This window comes from Sinohyriopsis cumingii, chromosome 15, assembly GCF_028554795.1.
Source record: "Sinohyriopsis cumingii isolate HCF-2022 chromosome 15, ASM2855479v2, whole genome shotgun sequence".
NCBI lineage: Eukaryota > Metazoa > Mollusca > Bivalvia > Unionida > Unionidae > Sinohyriopsis > Sinohyriopsis cumingii.
Window position 1 is genome coordinate 111,667,424 of NC_142975.1, and position 27,447 is coordinate 111,694,870.

General features: G+C 35.6%; 1 protein-coding gene across 1 annotated transcript in view; it reads left to right on the top strand.

The window, feature by feature from the left end:
• LOC149782493 (ventricular zone-expressed PH domain-containing protein homolog 1-like) overlaps positions 1–26,616 on the top strand; it is an 85,752-nt gene extending 59,136 nt beyond the window's left edge. Inside the window, exons 11-15 of the mRNA XM_089933912.1 lie at positions 1,731–1,870; positions 6,647–6,784; positions 12,046–12,195; positions 16,814–16,918; positions 22,037–26,616. Of these exons, the coding sequence (XP_089790038.1) occupies positions 1,731–1,870; positions 6,647–6,784; positions 12,046–12,195; positions 16,814–16,918; positions 22,037–22,303 (800 nt within the window). The 3' untranslated portion in view covers positions 22,304–26,616. The remainder of the gene's footprint in view (positions 1–1,730; positions 1,871–6,646; positions 6,785–12,045; positions 12,196–16,813; positions 16,919–22,036) is intronic.
• The last annotated feature ends 831 nt before the right edge of the window (positions 26,617–27,447 follow it).

Sequence of the window (27,447 nt, forward strand, 5' to 3'; positions counted from 1 at the left end):
TCGACTTGTGAGTTAGTGCTAAATAAAAATGTTGCCGATCGTTTATCTGCTTTGGCTGCCACAGTAGCCAGCATGAAATTCTTGTTATCACTACTTCTTGGAAGAATGTGCATTGACTTCATATATTGATTTGGGTATCATATATTAAAATGGTGCTGCTCTGACATCCAATATGTGGCTATTTTGAAAATATTATTTTTGCACTCCCTTTAAATAGAAAGTCATTTTATATGGGGTTTTCATCAGAAGAGTTCTTATGGTACCTACTTGGTCCTAAATGAAAATGGCTCACCCTCATTATGGCCATTTTTGATACCTGGTTTGTACTAAATGAAAATGTTGCCAGTTTTACATCCAATATGGCTACCACAACAATAATCCTAACAATTACTTAGTAACTACTCCCTCTGAATGGACGATCATTGTGATATAGGGTTTCTAATGATGTCTACTTTAACCTAAATGAAAAGAGTGCCAATCTTATATCCATTACTTACATCACTACAGCTAATTTTGGCAATCTTGTTATTGCTGAAGAATATTAGATATAATTTCAACACTCAGCAGTGAAAATGAAGAAGTGCTATTATCTTAAATTACTGAACATATTTTTGGGCCATAGAGCATGAGTCTCTTTACATGACCCCACAATCATACTTTCTAGAATAGCCTGTGGTATCTTATTGTATGACCTTTATCTTTCATGCATTGACTACCAGCCATCATGCATCATGTGTTCTACAATAGTTGCTATTTTAAACTTCTTTTTTATATAAAAAAAACAGTTTTGACTAAAGTTGGCTGTAAGCATCCTGACAGGAAAGGCTTTCAAGCTTATGCAAATGAATATGATATTTTGTAAATATAGCCGCCATCATTTAAAATTGAAAAATCGGCTAAACAGGATGCTTTTAGGCCATCTTGGGACACAATGTTTTATTTTAAGTTTAGAACAAAAATGTCATTGGAACAAGATTTAATGGAAACATGTTTCTTGGAACTATCAGTAAATGTTTGTGAAACATGTATCAGTTTTGAATGACTGAAAGTCTGGGTAGACCAATTTTGGATAGAGGAGTTTAATTTTACTGCAGTATAACACACATGTACTTATTTATGCTCATTCATTTGTCTTCATTAAAAATTGTTCAGATATACAGAGAAAAGTTTGTTTGCACAGAGCTATGTAGCATCTGTTTTAAAACTTTGAAAATCAGCACTGTGAAAAGGTTTTTTCAGTGAAACAAGATGACTTGGAGAAGACTTGAGATGTCACCCATAGATGCAAATAGAACTGTTTAGATTCTTCTTCATTGAAATTCATTGTATTAAGAGTATTCCGACATAGTTTTTTTAAAATGCCATATACTCTGTCAGGTGTATATTTATAATTCTCTATAATTAATCCTTTAACCTTGATTTCTTTCCTGGGAATCCAGAAGATGACTCTGTAGATAGAAAAAATTAATTACTAGGTTGTCATGTCTCCTACACATGAATGCATGTAACACTGATTAAGTAGCATCCTTTTTGGTGATGTGTGCTTAGTTGTGATGGAATATGGGCTGGTGCTGTTTACCCATGGACCAGTGTTCAGATCACTGTAGAGTACCAATTAAAAATTCTTTAAACTGTATGATAGTTATATTTGTGTGTGTGTGTATAAATATATATATATATATATATAAAATCTTTTTTAAACAACTTTTTATTTCTTTTGGCAATTTCAGATGGAAGGCATAAGAGATTTGTTCGTTTGAATTTCCAGTGTGGTTGCCGTGGTGAACAATGTCTCTATCATAAAGATGTATTTACTTTAAATACTAAATTGCCTAAAATATGGATTCATTTAATGTTTCTTGCGGTTCAGGTAAGTCATAATAAACTGACTAGCTATCTCTTATTTCAATTTAAACAAATTTCCAAGTTCTTGTCAGCAAAGATATTTCTACCTGTCTTATTTCAGTTTATTGTTTCTTCTTTTTTATTTGTAGTTTTTTCAGCTTATATGACTAAGCAGAAACACATGGTGCTTGTAAGACAATTTACCTCATGCCAATAAAATTTTGAAGAAACTAATAGAATGTGCTTTTGTGTGGGATGGGGACAATTTATTCAAGGATAAGAATTGGCCAGTGGTAGTAATGCTATGCAAAATTCTATCAGACAAAATTCTGACTTTGAGGGTATGATTTTTCTGACTGTAACCAGATTGCATGAAAGATTGTTTCATTGTTTTTATCAACTTTACTGGTCTTAGACCAGAAGAATTTATTTTATGGCCTGTTGCTCCTTGTTATTGTCCGTTGTCCTCATTTGCATGAGATTATTGTTGCTACTTTTCCTAAATTGCAGGGAAGATTGCCATGAAACTGTACATATACATTCATCCTAAGGTCTGGTTAGTCCAAAATAAAAATGGTGTTCTGTGTACATAAAATATGACACCACAATGGTCTTGTATGTATTGATGTCTTGTTTTCAGTAAGATGTCTTACACTGTCTAGTTAATTCTAAATGGAATAGACGCTGATTTGACATCCAAAACAGCAACCAATGTGGCCATTTTGAAAATTGTGTTATCACCACTGCTTCAGTATGGTTGGTCAAAACTTCTGTGATATCTAGTTGATCCTGAAGGAAATAGGTGCCAATCAGGCCTTCAGTATGGTTGGTCAAAACTTCTGTGATATCTAGTTGATCCTGAAGGAAATAGGTGCCAATCAGGCCTTCAGTATGGTTGGTCAAAACTTCTATGATATCTAGTTGATCCTGAAGGAAATAGGTGCCAATCAGGCCTTCAGTATGGTTGGTCAAAACTTCTATGATATCTAGTTGATCCTGAAGGAAATAGGTGCCAATCAGGCCTTCAGTATGGTTGGTCAAAACTTCTATGATATCTAGTTGATCCTGAAGGAAATAGGTGCCAATCAGGCCTTCAGTATGGTTGGTTAAAACTTCTATGATATCTAGTTGATCCTGAAGGAAATAGGTGCCAATCAGGCCTTCACTATGATGGCCATGTGGCCATCTTGAAAATCTTGTTATAGGTAGTTCTCCTAAAAAGGTAATTATAGTAAAGAATGGTTTTTACTCAAAGACATCTTATGATATATTCACCACAAATGATGATGGTGACAATCAGACCAACAATATGGCCACCACGAAAGCCACCTTGAAAATCTTGTTATAGGTACTTCTCCTAACTGGTATTTATAGTAATGAAGGGTTTTTACTCAAAGATATCTTATGATATATTCACCACAAATGATAATAGTGACAATACGACCAACAATATGGCCACCACAAAAGCCACCTTGAAAATCTTGTTATAGGTACTTTTCCTAAACTGGTAGTTGTAATAATAAAAGGTTTTCACTCAAAGACATCTTATGATATATTCATCATTAATGATAATGGTGCTGATCAGACCAACAATATGGCTACCATGGAAGTCATCTTGAATTGTATTATAGTTACTTTTCCAGAATGGATGGTCATATAGGCATGAGGTTTTGGATTAAAGACATCATGTCAGGTCTTGTTGGCCCTAAATAAAAATCTTGTAAGTAATCACAATGTAATAAGAAGAACAAGTTATGAATTTCTCTCTTTTGTTTGAATCCAAGAGCAAAAAACTACACAGTGATCAATGAACAGGACTCTTGAGGTTTGGAACATTGCATATAATTTTATTGTTTGCAGAGTGAATGTTACATGTGTGTAATCAGTTTAAGCAATATCTTAAGATTGACCTGGATAAAGTTTTTTATTTTTTGTTTTACTTTAAAAAGCACACTCCTTCTGAAATAAATAAACATGTAGTGCACATTATATGTAACAAAATACAGTATTACTAATAATTTTATGTGATTATTAACATCTTTCCTGAATAATTGTGTTTTAAAAGATAATATTAGACTATATTTTATTATTTGTTAATAAAACTAATACGTTTTACGGTAATGTTTCAAGTGATGGATGCAAGATGATATATGGGTAACACCATTCTGATGGTCTTGTCATTGTTGTTGTTACTGGCATAGGCATCAACCTTAAGTGTCTGCATTTAGCTAAGTTTTCTGACACTTTTGCATGTACTGTATTCATCATCTACTCATCATATGTAAAACGAAGTCACAGTGACCTACTTTTTATTCTCCAGTGATTAAAATCTGTATGACTGAGTTACTCTGAACATCTTTCATGATGCACCAAGAGAGTATGTAAGACAAAGATTTTGATGGATTCTTGGAATATCTTTTAAATTATTAAATAAAAATCGAACATATCTTGATTTCTAACAACAATTGTTCATGCACTCGTCGTACAGCTTTTCAGATCCCAAGATCAGCCACTAGGAAACTTTGAGCAAATATTTAAACAAAACAGCCAAGTTTTGTGGAAATATTTACTGTGATCAAATACTTGGATATAAATTTATATAAGCATTGCAGTTTTACAATTCAGTTTTGAATTAATCCTGAGGGTAAATTTCATCAGAGAGGTATGCTGATATCAAAATAATAGCCTTGTATGATTGTTACTTTTAGCTCTAATGGTTATAGACCAGATAAGTTTATGCAGTGGCCTGTTGTCTGTCATTTTTCATTCATCTTTCATCTGCCATCCATTTTCCATCTGTAACCTGTCATCTTTCACTCATATATCATCTGCCATCCATTGTCTGCCTGTCACCTGTCATTTTTTGTCCATATATCACCTGTCATCCATTTTCCATCTGTCACCTGTCATCTTTTGTTCATCTATCACCTGCTATCTATTGTACATATATCACCTGCCATCCATTGTCCATCTGTCACCTGTTATCTTTTGTCCATCCATGAGCACATGCATGGATTTGCCATGAAACTTGACATACACATTCATCCCAAGGTTCCATTGCTTCTAAATGTAGATGGCACCCCTTGTATTTCGAGTATGGCCACAATAGGTTTTGTCTTGGAAATCTTATCACAGCTTCTGCAGAACCAATGGTCATATCGACAAAGTTTTATCATGAAGACTTCCTATGGTGTCTAGTTTTTCCTAAATGAAAACTGATCTGACATCTAATATGTGCACCACAGTGGCAATCCTGAAATTCTTATGTTACGGATCACTGCCATCTCACCTCTGCCTGCGTGGGTTCGAGTCTCGGATTCGGCCAATGTGGATATGTGAGAAAGCTTGCCAGTAGCTTCTCGAGGGTCGGTGGTTCTTTCCGGGGATTTCCCGGTTTCTTCCTCCACCATTAATACTGGCCGCCATGTATAGCCTATTGCGTGCTGAAAAATGGCGTTAAACCCTACAACAACAACTTATTGCTACTACTCCTGAATGGCTGGTTATATTGTCATATTACTGCAAGACTTTTTATGATGTCTGGTTAGTCCAGAATAAAACTGATGCCCTTCAGCAGCCATCTTGTTATTGCTATTCTGCTTGAATGATCATCATATCAACATAGGGTTTTCACCAATAGACATTTTATAATATCTAATTGGCCCTGAATAAAAAAAGGTTCTGATCTGACATCCAATATGGCCACCGTGCTTTTGATCTCGAAGTCTCATTATTACTGCTTCTAAATGGTATTTCATATTGACACATGATTTTCACTGAAAGAATTTTTTTGCTGTCTTTTTGGTCCCAAAGGAAATTGGTGCTGATCTTTCATCCAGTCATATTGCAGAAATGGCAGAAATCTTGAAACGTTTATTATCGCTACTCCTCCAGAGAATGTCTGGGCATATGGGGGTTTCACCAAAAGACTTTATATGATGCCTGGTTGAAAATAAATTAAAATGGGTATGATCTAACATTCAGCATGGGCATTGTAGTCTGTGATAATCTTAAATATCATGTTCTCACTATTATTTATATTGGCATGGGGCTTTTACTAAAGGACTTCTTGCGATGTCAGGTTAGTCCTATATAAAGAATTTGCTGATATGACATCTATTATGGGTGCCATGGTGACAATCTTACATTTTTTGCTGCTTTTCTTGAATGATTGATCATATCAACATGGCTTTTTCACTGATGTTCAAAGACCATGAAAGGAACTTTTTGTTGTATTTACATTTATCTTGTTGACTCGTTAAACTTGGACATGTAACAACTTTGGTATAGTGGAGTTTCTCAAAAATGCCTATAATAGTTTTGGTACTAAACAGTTGAAAGGAATAAAAGGATAGTACATACTGACATACATTGGATTCCTAAAAATTCTTTTCAGCCAGTAGAGCATCAATCGCTTTGAAGGACTCTTGTTTTAGGGAGGACTCTTTGGGTATTTTTGTCCTTTGGAAAGGACTCTTTGTTTTGTTTTTGATAGAGTTATTCCATATCAACTTGATGACATACAGTTACTAATGGTCGAGGTTTCCAGGACCATATTTTAGGGATTAGAAGAAAAAATCAGGTTCAATATCATCACACAGTGGCCATCTTGAAAATTGTATCACTAATCCCTCTGTATGAAAAGTCCATTTGATTGCTCCAATATTTGCAATAACCATAAGAAAAATCCTAGTTTTTGTGTTAGCCCATTTAGTACTACAAATGTATCCATGATTAACCTTGTCCTTTATGACGTATCTTTGAAAATTTATAAAGCAGAATACCTTCTTTAACATTGCAGGCCAATTCTACCTCAGCTTTGAGTCAGCAGGACCAGAATGTAAGCTGTCTCAAGGCATGCTGGGATGCCTATTTTGCTGACAGAGGAAGTAATAGTGGATTTCTCACCCTTGTTACCTCATCATTCCCATCAACCAAGGTAAAATGATCATATTTATTCATGTAAAATTCACACCCAAGATAAAATTATGACCATATTTGTCTATGTAAAATTCACACCCAAGGTAAAGTGATGATTTTCTTTACCCTTGTGTGTTGTAGGCATGCTTTATATATACCAGTTCTTTTGAAAACAAAATTAGTATTCAATTTTAGCTGCTCAATGAAAGCACAAAATATTTCTTTTGATAGGGCCGTATTGCCTAGGAGCGCAATAGCATAACCATTCTATTTTGTCAGAGGCCATTCATTATTATACGTGGCCACATATTCATCACAGATAAGTGTCTTAAATAATGAAATGGAATCCATTACCATATCTGCCTTATAAAAGTTACTTTCTTATACTGAGGTACTTTGTTCATTACATTTTTGTTATTATTGATTCTCATCAATTTCCTGTCTGGAGTGTTCTTAATAGCGTGTATATATCTTGCAAAAAATTCTCACTGCTGCTCTCCTTTTTGGTGCCAAGTCAGTGCTATTCTCATGGATGAAACTATTGACTCGAGTTATTTCCCTCATAATATTTCATTGATTCTGTACACAGATGGTGCCAATCTTCCACCATCATTGCTATGAAGCCATCTTGAAAATGTTGCCTATGTGTGGTTCATCTGAACAGATGGCCATTTTGGCATAAATATTTTCCTAAAACTCTTCTTATGATAATGAAAATGGTCTTGCTCGCAAACAACCTTACATAACAACCATTTCTTAATTTTTTATTTTTGTTTGCCCCCTGAACTATTTTTGCTAGCAGTGTGCCAATATTTCAATGACTTCTATGTTATAGTACTTCTGGTACTTTGATTGCAGTATCTATTGTTGGACATTGAATGCAGGATCACGTTGTTTTTGAGCAATTTTTGATCTGATGTCCCCCAGTTCTTGACTCCACTGTATTCCCTGCTCTTTCATTGGTAAAAACTCTAAATATTTTCCTATTTTTGTTAAGTGCATGTCTCTGTTTGATCCACAGGGACTTGTATCATTGCTTGCAAGTTACCTGTCATACATGTACTATGGTGGCGCTCACCAGATAATATGTACTTTTGAGAGAGTGACGTATGTAAGGTGAAGTAGTTCGCATTTAAAACATGCACAGTGGAGAGAATGTTTGCATACCTCTATGCTACATTAATGTAATGTGGATGATATTTCTTTTGGATATTGTACTTTTGGAAATTTTACATGATTTAAGCACACTGCTAACTAAAATGACTGCTCCCTTGTGTTAAAAAGTCAGTCTGAATTAGTCTAAAGTACACTATACATAGCAGCTATTAAAATAGGGAAAATGAATTTTGCCAGACTAGACAATACCAGCTTCTGAAAGTGCAATGAATGAATTACCAAATATATAAAATGTAAAAAAAGTTATCGGCTCTTTTTTATACAATTGACCTCTGAAGTTCAGGAAGTGAAAATGACCAAGTAGAGCTAGCACTTTTTTGAAAGGTGCACATTTGAAGTAAGGCCAAGCTGTATACTCTATAACCCATAGTACACCCATCAATCATACACCAAAATAAAGGGAATTAAAGGTTCTTTGCATTATACCTAAGATATACAAGGTCTTTTTTAAATAGCCAGTATAACCAGTGAGGAAAGCCGGGGACATTCTTTTTCTTTAAATTCCTAACCCTATGCAAAATGCGAAACTGTATAGCGCCACCTATATAATAACTACAAGGGAGGACACTCCTCTCATTTCTCATGTGACCTATTTAAGAATAAATGCTGATATTTCAAGCTTCATTTCGCATTGTGTAATAAATTTGGTACTGATGTTTAGCTCAGGCATTTGACTTGTATGCGTATCCAAAGTTTGGCTTACTATCATACCTTTAAGGAATGCCAGACCCTTTTCCCATGCTACTGCTCAACATGGCCATTATCGCACCTGCTTAAAATGCAAGAACAGCGCGCTAAATGAAATACTGCCTTCTCATTGGCTAACTGAAAAGAAGTTATAAATAAATGCAGGACATCATTTTCTTTTAATCAGTGAGAGGACAGTCTTTCATTCAGTGGGTTTTACTTGCATATTAAGTGGGCGCAATCAGGGCCATGTGGAGCAGTAGCATGGGAAAATGGCCTGGCATTCCATAAACGTATCATATAAAGTCAAACTTTCGACAGGGATACAGTCGAATGCCTGAGCTAAACATCTGTACCAAATTTATTACGCTATGCAAATTGTAGCTTGAAATAACAGCGCTTATTCTTAAATGGGTCATGTGCGAAAGGAGAGAGGTGTTCTCCCTTGTAGTTGTTATATAGTACATGTATGAAAGGTAAATTGTAAGCAATGATACAAGCCCCTGTGGTTTAATCTGCCAAGAGCCAAAGTTGCTAAAGGTGATAAAATCTTTAAAATGGTAGTTAATGTCTATTTGAAAACTATACGTTTGACAAACACGGTTTGTACTAGTTAGCCAGTTTGCAGTGCAAAGTCGCTGTTGACTATTGGTGTTATGTATTTTCTAGGTTAAATTAATTTTAAAAAAGGGATAAATTTCTGGTGTGAAATACTTACAGGAATCCATAATTTGGCATTTATTCAATTAATTGTGAGTTTGAAAATAAAAATAGTTGAGAAAACATGGGAATTATTATAATAAATACTGGTAGTTAATGAGTGAACACTAAAGATAAATGAGACAAAGATCTCCATAGTGCAGGTGAATTATATATTCAGATATGTCAATGTTTTTAAGGGGTTACCTGAGGACTTGTTAAAATATGGAAATTTAAAGATGGTAGTGCAGAGCAGATGACAAATGTTAAGGTGACAAAACTGTCAAAGCAAGAAAGAAATTCTTCCATTTTTTTACCACTTCATGTACAGTTCAGTATTTCTTTCTTTTCTGGCAGACTTTAATATAGACCAATAATTACATCACTATACACTGCTTGCTTATTTTACTTTGCCTGGATAATTTGCAAACTTGCTTATAATTTGGAGACAAGTGTAGATTCCATTTTCTTTTCTTTTAGAACATTCAAAAACAAGGCTTGTTTAGACTTGACAATAAAAATTGCAGTTGCAATTGCAGTTAGTAATGAAAATTTACTAGAGTTATTGCACAGAAATTTGGAATCCTTTTCATGGCATTCACAAATTTTAATAAGTCATATATTTTGTACTATTTTGTCTTCACGAGTTAGTAAGTTATTAAGGGAGAGGTGTATTTAGATTCAGGCCAGTAGTGTGGACTTTTTTTAATTATCTGTATATAAGTGTATTTAGGTTTGTATAGCATAGTCCGCATGCTTTATCCTTGAAAAGTCTTTGAATTTGTTCAAAAGAAATAAGTGAATTTCTCTAATTCCTTGAATTTATCTTATGGAATACAAAACTTTTAAACTGAATAAAATGCCTTGTTTTAAATTCAGAATTTTATATTTACATTTTTTCAAAAATTAATAAGTAAATAAATAAATAAAATGGATTAAAACTATTAGATCCAATAACACAAAACATGGGTCGTTACCAGATCAAGTTGCATCCCTTACTGTGGTAGCATGCTAATTAATCATGTTGTTTTTCTTTTGTACTCATAATATTTACAGTGATAAACAAGGTAACAGATGGGGAAAATTCAGTTTTGATAATGCAAAATACTTATGGAAAACTTTTGAAGTCCCTTCAAAAACTCTTTGAAAAGTCCTTGAAACACAACAATTAGGGACTGTATGGACCATGATCCAGCTTCAGAACACATAGACCAAATATCAGTGTACCAGTTGATTAGGGTATACACTATTCGCTTGAAATCATAAATAAAAATTCTGATTTGGTGGTGCATTATGCAATGGCATATAAAACTCTACACTGTTTGCTGTTCTGCAGGTTCTGTATGGGAAAACACAAAGTACATGTATGTAAATGTAGATAAATGTAACATTTTTTACATGCAACAAAAGTTTATGTCTATCACGTGTCTAAAACTGTTCTTCACAGGTGTCATGGATATTAGATGTCATCCTGAACATTAGTGGTTAGTCTGTCGTACATGTGACCAGAATGGTTTGGGTTTCAATCCTACCTGGACCAGACTGGATCTCCTTCCATAGTGTATCTCTGGACACAGCACTTTACTCCAGTTTCTATAGTGTATCTCAGGGTTAGGGACTTGACTTCACTTGCCGTACAATATATCAAGGCAAGGCACTTTATTTCAGTTGCCATGGTATATCTCAGGGTGAGGCACTTTACTCCAGTTGCCATGGCGTATCTCAGGGCTAGGGACTTTACTTCACATGCCATACTATATATTGGCACAGCACTTTACTCCAGTTGGCTGTATGTGATATAACCTTTCATGTGTTGATGTGCCATTGAACTCCTTACAAAAAAATAATTACATGTAACTCCAGTTGTCCCACTACTGACATAGAGGGTTAGCAATAAATTTCAAATGTGTTTAGAATCTAGAATCACAAAATCTGTATTTTCTACATGGGGGAGGATTCAAGAGGGTTTGCCAAGTTAGTCCCTTTCTCTGGCCAAGAGTGAACCATTGATATACTTGGCTGAATTATGTTGGTTTTATATTTCCTGGGGGTGGAGGTGTATGAGGTGACATTACTGAATCAGTTTGAAGTCGGATCCATTAGCTCATAAATATTTTATCATCAGTGTTGCTCAGACAAAAGATTCAATTCAATGTAAAATGTTGATGCAGAAGTATTTAACATGTTCTATTTTGCTGTGATAAAAGAAAATGCACATAATGGCAGATTATGAAGTTATAGTGTTTCATATCTATAAATATATTTTTTTCTTGCTATTGAAATCGTTATATTGCTTCCATTTCATTGCATTCTGTTTACTGTGAACTTCTAGTTTTATTGACCTTTTATATTTAAAAGAAATTTTCTTGAAACTTGTTTCATTTTTGTAGTATAACCTGTTTTCTTGCAGGAAATGAAAATATAGTTGATTGTAGGGTTAGTTTTAAGGATTAGTAACAGGAAATAAGGGGCATAGGACACAAAATTTTCGATTCATGGAAGATTTATGTTTTAAAAAGTGTTTCTTTTTCTAATGGGTTTTGTGTTGTTATTGTGAAAATTTTCATCTTGAACAACCTGGAAAAAATGATAATAATGCTTAGACAATATATCCTGTAGATCAATTGTTTTTGGATACATTTTATCCAGGGAAACATCATCTGGCACAATTTGTTATGGCGCGGAGTTTTATAGAACCATTTTGATTTATCTTTCCAGGACCAAGATGCATTACTTCAGGAACTACATAATGTTCGCTACTTTGATGTGTTCGAGTTCAATGCTGCTAAGAATTGTTGGGCATGTTTCATGTGTAATCACCCAGAGAAGTTGAATGAACTGATGCCAGATGGGAGTCCGCTTATAGCTGTAAGTCCATGTCATCTAGAGTGTTTTTTGTGTCTGTAGTTGACACGGAGGGGATGATGTCACAAAATCAGGTAGTAGTAATTACAAAGTCTTGTCTTTTATAGCCATAACAGGCAGGACAGTGTCACAAAGTCAGGCAGTAGTAATCATATAGTGTTGTCTTTTCTAACCACAACAGGCAGGATAGTGTCACAAAGTCAGGCAGTAGTAACTACAAAGTGTTGTCTTTTCTAGCCACAACAGGCAGGACAGTGTCACAAAGTCAGGCAGTAGTAATCATATAGTGTTATCTTTTCTAGCCATAACAGGTGGGGCAGTGTCACAAAGTCAGGCAGTAGTAATCATATAGTGTTGTCTTTTCTAGCCATAACAGGCAGGACAGTGTCACAAAGTCAGGCAGTAGTAATCATATAGTGTTGTCTTTTCTAGCCACAAGGCAGGACAGTGTCAGAAAGTCAGGCAGTAGTAATCATATAGTGTTGTCTTTTCTAGTCATAACAGGCAGGACAGTGTCACAAAGTCAGACAGTAGTAATCATATAGTGTTGTCTTTTCTAGCCACAACAGGCAGGACATTGTCACAAAGTCAGGCGGTAGTAATCATATAGTGTTGTCTTTTCTACCCACAACAGACAGGACAGTGTCACAAAGTCAGGCAGTAGTAATCATATAGTGTTGTCTTTTCTATCCATAACAGGCAGGACAGTGTCACAAAGTCAGGCAGCAGTAATAATATAGTGTTGTCTTTTCTAGCCACAACAGGCAGGACAGTGTCACAAAGTCAGGCAGTAGTAATCATATAGTGTTGTCTTTTCTAGCCACAACAGGCAGGACAGTGTCACAAAGTCAGGCAGTGGTAATTACAAAGTGTTGTCTTTTCTAGCCACAACAGGCAGGACAGTGTCACAAAGTCAGGCAGTAGTAATCATATAGTGTTGTCTTTTCTAGCCACAACAGGCAGGACAGTGTCACAAAGTCAGGCAGTAGTAATTACAAAGTGTTGTCTTTTCTAGCCATAACAGGTAGGACAGTGTCACAAAGTCAGGCAGTAGTAATCATATAGTGTTGTCTTTTCTAGCCACAACAGGCAGGACATTGTCACAAAGTCAGGCAGTAGTAATTACAAAGTGTTGTCTTTTCTAGCCATAACAGGTAGGACAGTGTCACGAAGTCAGGCAGTAGTAATCATATAGTGTTGTCTTTTCCAGCCACAACAGGCAGGACAGTGTCACAAAGTCAGGCAGTAGTAATTACAAAGTGTTGTCTTTTCTAGCCACAACAGGCAGGACAGTGTCACAAAGTCAGGCAGTAGTAATCATATAGTGTTGTCTTTTCTAACCACAATAGATAAGACAGTGTCACAAAATCAGGCAATAGTAATCACACCATTTTGTTGTTTTTAGCTATGTTTGATAAGACAGTGTCACAAAATCAGAAAGTAGTAATCACACCGTGTTGTCATTTTTAGCCTCAACAGATAGGTCAGTACCACAAAATCAGAAAGAGGGGCCCTGAGTGGCCGAGTGGTCTAAAGCGCTCTCTGTTACGGATCACTGCTATCTTACCTCTGTCTGCGTGGGTTCGAGTCTCAGATTTGGATAATGTGGGTATGTGAGAAAGCTTGCCAGTAGGTTCTTGTGGGTCAGTGGTTCTTTCCGGTGGTTTTCCCAGTTTCTTCCTCCACCATTAATACTGGCTGCCATGAATAGCCTATCATGTGCTGAAAAATGGTGCTAAACCCTACAACAACAACATCAAAATCAGAAAGTAGTAATCATAGAGTGTTGTCTTTTCTAACCACAACAGATAGGACAGTGTCAAAAACTCAGGCAGTAGTATTCATAGAGTGTTGTTTTTTCTAACTACAACAGATAGGATAGTGTCACAAAATCTGGCAGTAGTAATCCTAGACTGTTGTCTTTTCTAACTACAATAGATAGGACAGTGTCCAAAAATCAGGCAGCAGTTATCACTTTGGCTTTGATGTGCATATCCATCTGTACAAACATACATAATGTTTGTAGTTAACACATTCACACCCAAGATTATTGTCAAGTTGATGGTAAAGTTTTCTTACTTTTATTTCAGTACAATTTTATCCATTCCTCTTTGGGTTTGAAGTTAATCTTCAGTATACACTTATCTTTATCATGCTGAATAAATGTTGTCATTTATTGAAGCACATGAGAGACACTGAATTAGTATTTGTTTATCTCAGTTGGTTTTTCTCTCTGAGTGACACTGGTTACTTCCATACTTCCATCACATTGACTAATTGTTGCATTTGGCTGATACAGTTAGGGACTTTGTCTTTTTAAGACCATGTCATACCATGCTATCTTTGACAGCTAAAGAGTCAGCAGTATTGTGCATTCTTGTGATACAGGATTTTGAGATTGTACACTTCCCTCTTCTTTCCAGTACTTTTCTTTTCTTATATATATTATATATATATATATATATATATATATATATATATATATATATATATATATATATATATATATATATACATACATACATACATACATACATACATGTGTGTATATATATATACATACATACATACATGTGTGTGTATATATATATATATATATATATATATATATATATATATATATATATATATATATATATATACATACACACATACATACATACATACAGACTACTTTGATTTTTATAGTAGGCTGGTGTCCTCACTGAAAAGGATGAACATGTAAGGTTTTCGTTGGGTATTCAAAATTTTCTTCCATATGGACACGTCATCTTTGTACAGATTTTATTCTCCTTCTAATTGGTAACAAGTATGAGGAGGTTGAGCATATAGGTGAATTTAGAATGTCTTTTTTAGCAACAGGTAAGTTGGTAGCCAAAATCTTCAGAAACAAAACTGTTACAGACAGAAAATGACTGCCATCTTGGGTGACTTGAAAATGTTTACATGGCAGGTGCTCTTACTGACATAAATTTTCAATACGTTAATGTGTAGCTGGTTCTGATTGAAAATTGTGTTGATCAAACCTCCAACATGGCACCGTAGTGCATGGCCATCTTCAAATCCTCAAAACCTTGTTATCACTGCTTTTCTTCAATGATGACATTGACACAGAGTTTTTTAATTAAACAATTCTTGTAATATTTTATTGATTTGAAATGAAAATGGTGCAGGACTGATCATCAGTATATCTGCCACTTTTATCATGGAGTTTTGAACACAAACCAAATTGACCTTGGAATCAAGTCAAGGTCATTGCTTGCATTTTTGTTATTCACTGAGCTTATGAACACTGTGACTTGTACATATGCACATGAATTTAAACAGGCTTTGTATTTATTTGTCTTTCAAAACAAGTTGGTGGTCAATACCCTGACATCAATTTGAAGGTCAAAAGTCTTGACTCCAAATTTTAGTTGTACTGGCTTATGAACATGCCATAATAATGCAAACAAGCATGAATGCTGTTTTTTTTTTATCAGATTCAGTTTGTTGATACATCTACTGAATACCCTGAATGATGCAACTTCAGTGTTTTTTAATTATTGGTTTAACCAAACTTGGTATATCTTGATATTGTTGAATGATTTTCTATTCATGATATCATCTTCTGGATCAATGACCATAACAAAGAATTCTGTCCTCCACCTACAAGTATTTTGTGAACATGTCATCTCAGACATGTCCACAAAATATCTTGTTATATATTTGTTATGTTGGAGTTTCTCAGAATATCAGAGATGGTATTCGTACTCAGAAGTTAAAATGAAAATCATGGAAAAAATTTTACTACTAACGTTTCAGGTGCTCTTGCTTTCAGTGTCTTCCTCAAACTCGTTTTAGTCAGGCTTGTGTAAGCTAATGGCAAGGTATACCTGTTAAGTATCACTTTTCTGGCAGTAGCATCCATTTTAGTACATTGCTGCTGTCCATGGTTTATCTTGGAAATGTCCTGCTTTAATTGTGTGGGATCTTGTTTGTCAGAGGAGGTTATAGTTACATTGTGTATGCTTATTGTGTATGGTCACTGTTATACCTGCCCAGGCCAACCAAGGTCACCAACTTTTTTGTGTCCTTCAGAAAGGCGTTTAGCTCCCATTTCCCATTTGCTCAGCATGATTTAGCTAAAAATGTGTTCAAAGTTCCACTAAAACCAGCAAACCCAAAGTTAAATACAGCCATTAATATAAATTATACGGTGTGTATTGTCATTGTTAGGATTCATTGTTTATGCTCAGTATAAAATAATTTGGCAAGTCATGTATAGCATGGATACATTTTATCAAGGCTCACAGCTGAGACATGGCCTTCCATGAAACCGGGGGCCCCAAGTGCCCGAGTGGTCTAAGGCGCTTTCCGTTATGGATCACTGCCATCTCACCTCTGTCTGCGTGGGTTTGAGTGTCAGATTCGGCCAGTGTGGGTATGTGAGAAAGCTTGCAAGTAGCTTCTCAAGGGTTGGTGGTTCTTTCCGGTGGTCGCCATGTATAGCCTATCATGTGCTGAAAAATGGCGTTAAGCCCTACAACAACAAATCCATGAAACCCTTGTCTCCTGAAATATTTCATATTTCGATACTTATAATTTTTAACATTGATTAAATGTATTTTCTTATGTTTAGGGACAGCTGAAAGAGAAGAAGGGCAGATGGAAGTTCCTGAAAAGGTGGAAAACCAGATATTTTACTCTGTCAGGCTCACACATTACCTGTAGCAAGAGTGACTCTGTAAGTACTTTTACTACAGTTACCAATATGTGATACACACCAGAGTGTGAGTCACATAACAGTGTTGATTCAGATTTGCTGGCACATTAAGCAACTGCATATTAGGGTCCATGCTGTTTGCTGGAATAATAATTATAAGAGGCATCATAGAACCAGATCTTTCCATGCATTGTGTGTTGACACATCCAGAGTTGTTATTGCACTTATTTCACTGTGGTTCTACAGAAAATTTTACAAAAATACTGGAGTCTGTTCAAGGTACTATCTTTTTCTTGGAAAAATGCATGCCAGAGCTCAGAACATTTATTTGGCTCAGTGTCTTCAGCTCCATCACTGAATGATTGAGAATTCAATATTTGATTTCATTTAGGCATCTGTTGGATTATGAGTGAAATCAAGCCTGCGAGTTTGATGCTGTGACAGAATTGTTGACAAGTAAAGTAAAGGATAGGGATTTATGATTATTTTCAGTAACAGATGAGAATTAATAATTAAGAACTAATGTCTTATTCGAAATACATGTATGCACAGAGAATTGTAAACAATTCATGCAAAAACTCTTTCAGTATTAAAGTGGAGCTGGGCCTAACTGATAAAGAATCAGCTACATTAGAAACATCCATGCTGATACTATGTATAAAGTTCACCAGAACTGTTAATGGTAGACAAACTGTCAGTTTTAGGAGATAAAGTACAGACAGTTGTCAAAAATTGTGAGGTGGACTTTGCCCAACAACTGACATGGATAGACATGTGTCAGGGCAAACAGGTCTGCAGATCTGGGTCTACACATGATGAAGGTTGATGTACATTATACTGTTACAAATACAATACTTTCAAGATTCCTATCCGTTGTAATGCTCTGTATATTATTGTATGTTATTATAAGGGGGTGTAGTGGGGTGGGATAACTGTAATGCTCAATATGTTCTAGTATATTATATTGTCATAACAGGGTGTAGTGGGGTGGGATAACTGTAATATTCAATATATTCTAGTATTTGATATTGTTATAAATGGTATAGTGGGTTTGGATTACTGTCATGCTCAATATATTGTAGTATATGATATTATTATATGGGGTTGGGTTGGGTGAGATTACTACATTGCTCAATATATTATGTGTTATAAGGTGGCAGAGTGGGGTTGGATTACTGTAATGATCAATATATTCCAGTATATGAGATTGTTAGGGGTGATGGTGAGATTACTGTAAAACACAGTATATTATGCTATGTGACAATGTTAAAGGGGGCAGGGTGGGGTGGGATTACTTAGGGAAGATAATGACTGTTTGGAGGTGGAGACAAACCCTCCCATCTGCTGGGGTGTCCTAGTCACTCCCTGCCCCTGACTGGTTTTGTTACTATTGCAACTCATCAGAGGGAATAATAAGGATTGATTCATATGTTTCACTGATCACTTGGTTATGTCATTGTGAGGCTTATATACCCCTTAGTCACCGGTGTCGCCGGTATAACTACTTGTGAGGTCATGTGACTAGTATTGTCCTGACTTGCAGTTGTAGTATCCGGGTTCCAAAGTAAACCATTATTTTGTAGCTGGGTTTTGGATACATGGAGAAATATGATTTAAAGAGGGGAATAAATAAAGGAATGACTAGCAAATTCTTATGAATTTTTATTTTGATTTACAGAAACTTAGTTCTATAAAGTTAATTTCTGTAATGCAAAACATAATACTGCCATGATGTTGTATTAGACAAAGAGCACTTCAGTTTATGATGATATTGATCTTCTTTACTTTTGAAGATTTTTCTGCAGCCACTGCAGTATTTTCTGATACCAAAATGTCTGATCTTGACATGACGCGCTAAAGATTGACAATGTTTAAATTTCGTATTACACACATTGGTAATTCATTTTGCTGTGTATTAAAAATGACTGAACTCCCATTTAGACCAAGATGATAATCCCTACCAGTTGTAGAGTATGTACACTCATAAGCACTACTTGAAATGCAAAGAGACAAGTCATGGCATGCACAAATATGTCTTCCTTCCTGTGTGAGCAGGAACACAGGATATCTCTCCTCAAGCCCTTGCTTCATGGCTGAAGTGGGTTGTATGCTCAGTGTACTCTGATGTCTCACTAGATCAGACTCACCTCACAAAGATTACTGTTAGGAAGCTTCAAGCCATCTCAGTGAGCCTCACTTTCAAACACAGTGTTTTGATCTGAGATATAATAAAAGCTGTTGTTTGGCATACATATTTGGCAACCTTTTTGAGCCTTCATCTCAGAGATTTAGCATCACAGAAGCAAACCCTGAGTCTGGTAGGTCCAGTGGCTGCAGCACCGATGGCCACAAGCCCAAATAGATCAGTTAATACAGCCTGTTAGCTTTGCTTATTCACATGTGAATTTTTTGTAGGTAAGATGATTTCAACATTAACTTCTTTACCACATGTCAGGCCCTGTTGATTATATTGTTAGGAGAACGGGTTATGATTCACTTGATAATCCAGCTATTCTTCCCTAGAAGGATACCCAAGGTAGAGGGCGGATGCTTTGCATCCCCTCCTCCTATTATTCTCGTAATGTAATGTGATTGGGGAACAAAGGAGAAAGCAAATTTTCAAGTAAATTATATTTCTCTGAGAATACTTACCCAATCACATTATTCAGAAACCCTCCCAACCACCCCACCATGTGAGCATCCTCGTTAGAATCTTGCTCATCTAAGAACTAGTGACACCTGGCAATGCCAGTGGGAGATAATGTGCAAGAGTTATTGTCCTTTACATATTGAAATCGACAGAAAAAAGACAATTTTCATGTTTTAGTAGGGCTGAATTATTGACGTAGCAGGCTAATTATCCTAACATAATGTGATTGAGTAGTATTCTCTGAGAAACATAATTTGCTTAAAAAATTTGCATTCTGAAAATAGATTTTCTCAATTATTCTTTTAAGCAATTTAATTTGGATTCATCATTTATCCATACAAAAGAGATGGGAACATAACGTCAGAATTAACAGAGTTTCACCATATTCTGTTTACAATATGAGGAATATCTACTTCACGTTTTCACTTTTGAGAAAATAAAAACGCTTGTGGGTTTGGTTTTGAAATTTGTGCAACAAATATGCTAATGTAAATGGTAAAAGTTGTACACTGTTTTCATGGATTAAACAGACGATACTGACAGTTTTCCTACAAGTACAGCTGACATGTAGATAGATCCTGTCTACATTTGAAGTAGTTACAAACAGAAATGGCATATATATCAAGTTGTCTTGTGGCCAATAATCCACTTCATTTCTGTTCTACTACCAGTGTAGCTGATGTAGATAGATCCTGTCCATTTTTCTCGTAGTTCCTGACAGAATGGGTGTAGATATAGTAGCTGCCATGTGACCAATAATTCAGGGATCACGCTGGGCTTCGCCAAGGTCACAAATTGTGATTTTCTTACCTTATTGGCGACAAAATTTACCATCTGGTGATCTTTTCGGTGACAACATTTTTGGCTGTTAAAAATTGTATAAACAGTGTTGGGTTTGGAGTTGAGAAATTCAAGGTACCATGACAAGAATCTGTAAATTTGGATATAAAATTGCACTAGAATCTTACATAAACAATTCCTTTGTTCATATTGACAAACCACCCTCACTGCATTGTTATATCATAATCTGCTTATGCTGATTTTCTGGCCTTGCTACTGTATGCTGTAATATAACCCAAATAGTCATGCTACCTGACTAGCTATAATTGACCACCTCTGAAGGCGGGAACTGAAAGACTACAATATACCAGATGATGTCATTGTTTTTCCCTTTTGACAAATGTTCCAAAAAAAAACAGTTTTGCTGAAACTTCAAAGAAAACTGATTACCTTTGAAGCATCATTTGTTCTGTATATATACTAAGCAAATGAAAACACAGTTCTGTCTTTGTCAGTGTTTTACAATTATTTGATGTATGTTGCCACAGCAGTAACAAACGGGCATTTGTTTGGTCCTTTAAAGAGCACCTTTAGCAACGCCTTCGATAACACATGAACCTTCATCAAAGCAAGCCGAAAACCTTTGATCAAAGAAAGTCTCTAACAAACTTAAATAAAAGCATTTTTTCATATTTTATAGTGATTGGAATATATCTATTGTGCTGTGAAAGTTTCCTGTTTGCAACAAAAAAGTTGCTTACGATCGCTACCAATGATGGTTTAAAATCAACATTAAAGTTCCAGTATTTTGAAACAATGGATATATGGCTGTCGAGTTAAATGAAAGTGGGACATCTTACAAGAATGTGAAACATTTTAATTTGTTCACATGTTTTCATTTCCTTATGAATAACCTCATCCCCTTGCTAGCCTTGGCATCATGATAGTTGTCTCCGGCTGATCAAAATCTAGACCAATTTAGGTACATGTACATGTAGCATATAAACAACTATACAGCCACATTCTACTAGGATAATAAATATCAGAGTGAATTGTTTCGGGAAACGTGTTTGTTGACAATGGGATATAGGTCAAACAAGGACTACCATTTTTTTACATATATGTTTTAGTTGTGTTTTCTAACTGGATTTGACTGATACATGAATTTTCTAACATATGATTGAATACTCGAATTCATGGATTTTTTCATATGCATGTATATTATTTAACACATTGTGGAGTGTACTACACAAATGTAAGTTGTCATTATACAAGTGTATTTCAGACTAGTTGTCTTCATTTAATCAAAATTTCCATATTTTATTTTCATTGCATAAGTCCTAGTCAGTAATGACAGGTCATCTCTTAAACATTTCACTTGTATGAAAAATTTCAATTTATTTTCAGACCCACCCACTCATTATCTAAACATCCGCTTATGTTGACAATATTACCTTGGTCCCGAAGATGTCAAGATAAATGGATAGTACGGTATTATGAAAATGGTGACATTTTCTGAAAATTGGTGACAAAATATTGAGGTTGGCAATTTATTTTGGCAACAACTTTTTTAAAGCCAGCATCATCCCTGATAATTAACCAGTTACTTTTTCCTTAATTCATTCAATAAAGTTTTTTGAAAATAACACTTCATATGTACAATTACACTTTAAGCACCTCTGATTACACATGTAAAATGTTTATTACAGAGAAAAGAGTCACTCCCAGTAAGCCAGATTCAGAGTGTTAAAGCTGTGAGGAAAGGCATCCGCGATATTCCTAAAGCATTTGAGATTTTTACTGCTGACCAAAATTATGTATTCAAGGCCAAAGGCCAACAGAACATTGAATCATGGGTACAGTGCATACATTTAGCTGTTGCTAAGTCACAAAGAAGGCAGATGGGGGAAGAAGATCCATTAGAAAATATCATGCTGGAGAGACCAAGACTACAGATGAAGGATACAAAATTGTAGTCATGTTGCCATGGTAACAGATGATTGAGATCGTTGTTACCATAACAACAGTTGTAGCTTGATAATTATTTTATTTCAAACGTAGGCTTTTAAGTTAGAAGATTCATGTGACTTCATTTTGTCCTTTGAATTTTTGTTTTTTAAATTGCTGAAAATTTTGCTGCTAAAATGCTTGAAGGACATAAATTTATTGTTTTTTTAAATTTGTAAACTTTTTCAAAATTCTGTTTTATCTATTATAACATTTAAATGCTATAAATTAAATGAAAATATTATTTTTAAACATGTAAATTGCATTAGTCCATTAATCATATTTTTAACAGTAAAATTCTTTATGATCTGTTTTTTCTTAAATCGCTCTTACCATTCTTTTGTTTCAAACTCGCAACATTCCGTCAACTTGTGCTCTAGCATACAGAATTTCGAATTTTTAAAAAAAAAATTTGAAACTATTTGCTAATGTTGCAAGACATAAAGAAATAAAACTATAAACTGTCGTGATTTTACAGATAATTAGGATTTATATTTTAAAGATGTTACAAATAAGCAGATTTTTTTTTTCATCTGTTATTGTATACCTTACATTAAACCTTGTATGATTTTCATATATTTTTTTCTTGTTTCATATTCATTTATGTTAACCAGTCATAATACATTAGGAGCATGTCCACTGCCTCACGGATCTGGCCCCCATGTCTTCTTTTAGCAATAAAATTTCTAAATGTTTTGCTTGGCATGATGGAAATCTGATGAGAGTGGTCTGCTTCTGGATAGAGGGATTGACATCAAATCCGATAGATTTTATCTGTTACTACTGGCTCTAGAAAGTACACTTTTTCTCAGAACATTGCAGATATTGAATTCACTTGTGCCGTTTCACAAATGAGCAATTCGTTAGTTTTCTCACTCCAGAGAAGTATCAAATTATATTTCTGTATATTTCACACTATAAATTTTCATAGTAGATAAATATTTGACTCCACTTGTGTGCAACTTCTTCATGCAATAAGCATGATGGCACCATTTTAATTGCCTGCCCTTCTGTCTGTGTACCATTTTAATTGCCTGCCCTAGTGTTATATTCCATTTTAATTGCCTGCCCTAGGGTCCACAGTACCATTTTAATTGCCTGTCCTAATGTCTCTATACCTGCCTGTCCTAATGTCTATATACCATTTTAATTGCCTGCCCTAGGGTCCATAGTAACATTTTAATTGCCTGTCCTAATGTCTATGTACCATTTTAATTGCCTGCCCTAATGTCTATATACCATTTTAATTGCCTGCCCTAGGGTCCATAGTAACATTTTAATTGCCTGTCTTAATGTCTATGTACCATTTTAATTTACTGCACTAATGTCTATATACCATTTTAATTGCCTTCCCTAGGTTCCATCATACCATTTTAATTGCCTGTCCAAATGTCTATATACCATTTTAATTGCCTGCCCCAATATATATGTACCATTTTAATTGTCTACCCTAGGGTTGATAGTACCATTTTAATTGCCTGTCCTAATGTCTATGTACCATTTTAATTGCCTGCCTTAATGTCTATATACCATTTTAATTGCCTTCCCTAGGTTCAAAGTACCATTTAAATTGCCTGTCCTAATGTCTATATACCATTTTAATTGCCTCCCCTAGGGTCCATAGTACCATTTTAATTGCCTGCCCTAATGACTATATACCATTTTTATTGCCTGCCCTAGGGTCCATAGTACCATTTTAATTGCCTGTCCTAATGTCTGTGTACCATTTTAATTGCCTGCCCCAATATCTATGTACCATTTTAATTGTCTACCCTAGGGTTGATAGTACCATTTTAATTGCCAGCTGTAATCTCTATATACAATTTTAATTTCATGCCCTTTGGTCCATAGTACCATTTTAATTGCCTGCCCTTGTGTCTATGTATATCATTTTATCTCAATACTTGATGTTGCCTGTGAATTCTGTCAAGATATTGTCTGTCATTACATGTTGCAAGATCATGTATGTAACAATGTTTGTTATTATTAGCATCACCTCTTGGTAAGTTCAGTGGGATACTAGACTAATTTCACCTGTGTATGCCATTACTTCTCTATTTACAAGTGTCTACAAAGTGGCTTGGATTACATGATGGGGTGCAAGTGGTTTAAACTGGCTGAAGACAATCACTCTAACTGTATAAATTGTTTAGCATGTAATTAAGGTCAAACTTGCATTGTGTTCTTACACTATTTGGAGGATGAATGGGCATCTGTCTGACAAACAACTAACTTGTGTGAATGAGAGAGTTAAGAAGTGTACAATCAAGGGTGCAGATGTTGTATTAACATTAACAATGCCTCTGTCAACAACTTTCTTTTGGCTCTGTCTTTGAAAGTAGAAATCTCCACCTGTTCAGTGGAAGATTTGGCTGTCAGGGCTATCATTTGCTTCTCACACAGCACCAGCCAAACTGATAACCTCGTTGCCACAAACATAATGGGTCTTGATGGTTTTACCTTTGGAGCCAGTACTGATCTGGTGTCGTAATCCATCTGGAACAGTGTTTGATATACTTATAACACATGCACAACCCAGTATTGGCTATGGTACTCTTTCCCAAAATAGTCAGTGCAGGACTTTGACACCAGACATCAACCATTTGCGGACCACACTAGCTCCAACACAACTGTTTTCCAGGTATGCCCAATTCCAACTTTAAGATGTAGATAGTAACCGACATTTTGATGTATCCATTCTAGTCCAATCTTGAATTCAGGTACCTTTTACATCTGGCACCAAAATCTGTGAATATTTTACTGCCACTGGATCCCCTTAAGTGTTGCAGAGTGGGCCAGTCAGGTCCATCACTGGTACCAGTTCTGGCTGAACATGGTACTGGCTACAGTGGCAGCCCATTTGCAGAAGTTCAGTATTAGTCTTGGACAGTTGATGATACACACAGTGATTGCCTGGATGTAACCTTCTGCCAACATGGCCAGACCCCCAGCCTTGTTCACTGTCCCACTCAACCTGTTTTCCACCTCATTCATCACATCAGTTGGAGGAAGCATCTCTGTGTTGGAATATTCATGCTTACAATTGCTATCTCCCATTTTTGATCTGAGGATGTTCAGAGAAAATTCAGCCTTTCGTGAATCAGTCGAAGAGGTTTTCCAGCTTCTGCCACCAGTATTGTCTACCTGCACCTACTTAGATCACCGGCTACTTAGGTTATTGCATCCATCAATCTCTTTGTGAAGGTAAACCAGCCATCATTCAAGCAGCTACCCCAGTCTGGTTCATTTGCTTTGTTCATGTAACTTTGGGACCCAAGTGTCAACATGCCTTTTTTCCTCACTGATGACTCCCATTAAATTTGAATCCAGTTTTCTTCAAGGCACACACATATTCAAGAAATGCACACTGATGTCCCTCAGCTGTCAGACAGTGCACATATTTTGAGAATTGTTGTACTTACAGGATCTATATCTAATAGTATTTCATCAGCAGTTGAAGCATCTTACATCTAATACTATTTTATCTCCATTTGAAGCATTGAACATGTAAATATGCAAAATACAGGAGTTTCAAGGGACTATTTTGAAATTCTGTCCCATCTCAGCAATTGGGAGAACCTCACTTGGCTTATGGCAGTTTAACAGCTGGAAACTAAAATCCATAGACACCAGCATAATATGCTGGATTGCTCACATTCCACCCTTTTTTCAAGATGTCAACAGGGTTTGGTCCCAATCTTTGGTGATCATTATGCATCAGCCTCCTGGACATGAAGGTCATAATAAATGCCTTACATTGTGACTGGAGATGCTGTCAGAAAAGGGTGTTCTTATTCTTTGTGGAAACTTTACTGTTGTCCTTTATGCTAAGTCCCCAAACCTATGTCTTCTGGTTAACATTGTTACAGTTGGTATCATCATCAACAAAATAGATCCAAGTCTGCTTTGTCCACAGCAGTCTCATTGTCATAGCAGACTTTGTTTTGACAGAAATCAGCCAGTTCTGTGTCCACCCCTATGTCTTCAGTTGAATCTGCATGTCCTATTAATGTTGTATCCTTTTATACCTATGTGCCATCAGCTGGAATGCATAGGTCCCATGTTACATATCTCTAGCCCTAGACCCAAAAGCCTGGCAAATCAATGCTCTTTCCATAAACATTCTTGATATTTACACTTTTCCACAACCCTCTGATTCCCAAAGTCTTGCAGAAGGCAAGGAATCAGATTGCCATGCAACATTTCTCTTCATATATTCTGGTATGATAATATATCTATTGTTGTTGTTGTTTTTATTGTGGGCTGAGCACCATTTTTCAGGACATGATAAATGGTGCCAGTATATTTGGTGGAGGAAGTACCAGAGAAATCCACAGGAAGAACCATTGATCCAAAGGAAACTGCTGGCAAGCTTTCTCAGATACCCATTTTGGCAGAGCTCAAGACTTGAACCCATCCAGACAGAGGTGAGATGTCAGTGATCAGTAAATTCAGCCACCCAGGATCCCCTAATGTATTTGAAGAAACCAAATTTGGTGGAATATATATTTGGTAATTTGCCCCAGTCACAATATGTCCACTTCCTCCCAGGCCCTCTACACAGTTATATTCCTGGAAGAACATGCACATCTGCTCCAGTAGTAACCAATGAATTGATAGGATTCAGTACTAATCCCTCTATTAAAGGGGAGATCACTCTTGTTGGACATTCATCTTGGCACTTCTATTGGGCCAGAATTGCAAGGTAGTGGCTGTATTCCTTTTGTGTTAGGGTTAGGTAAGTATTATTAAAGACACATATTTTAGTAAAATAAAATTGGATTTGTAAAATTTTAAGCAGTCTGGAATAAAACAAGAAGTATCATAGGTTATAGAAATTTACAGTAAATGGCGATGTTTATCACTGTTGACTTTCTGTTGGAAAATTATATAATTCATAAGTTGTCATATATAGGCAGCTATTTTTAAGTATAATTTGAATATCTAGTTTTTTATTTCTTCTAGTTTTTACCATTACATTGCATTTATTTTGTGATTTTTAAAATATGTTTTAAGTATTGTTAGGTGTATCTGGATGTGGGATGTGCACTTTTTCTTCAAAAGTGGGTGATAAAACAAGAAAGATGGGATAAAGAAAGAAAAAAAATGCAGC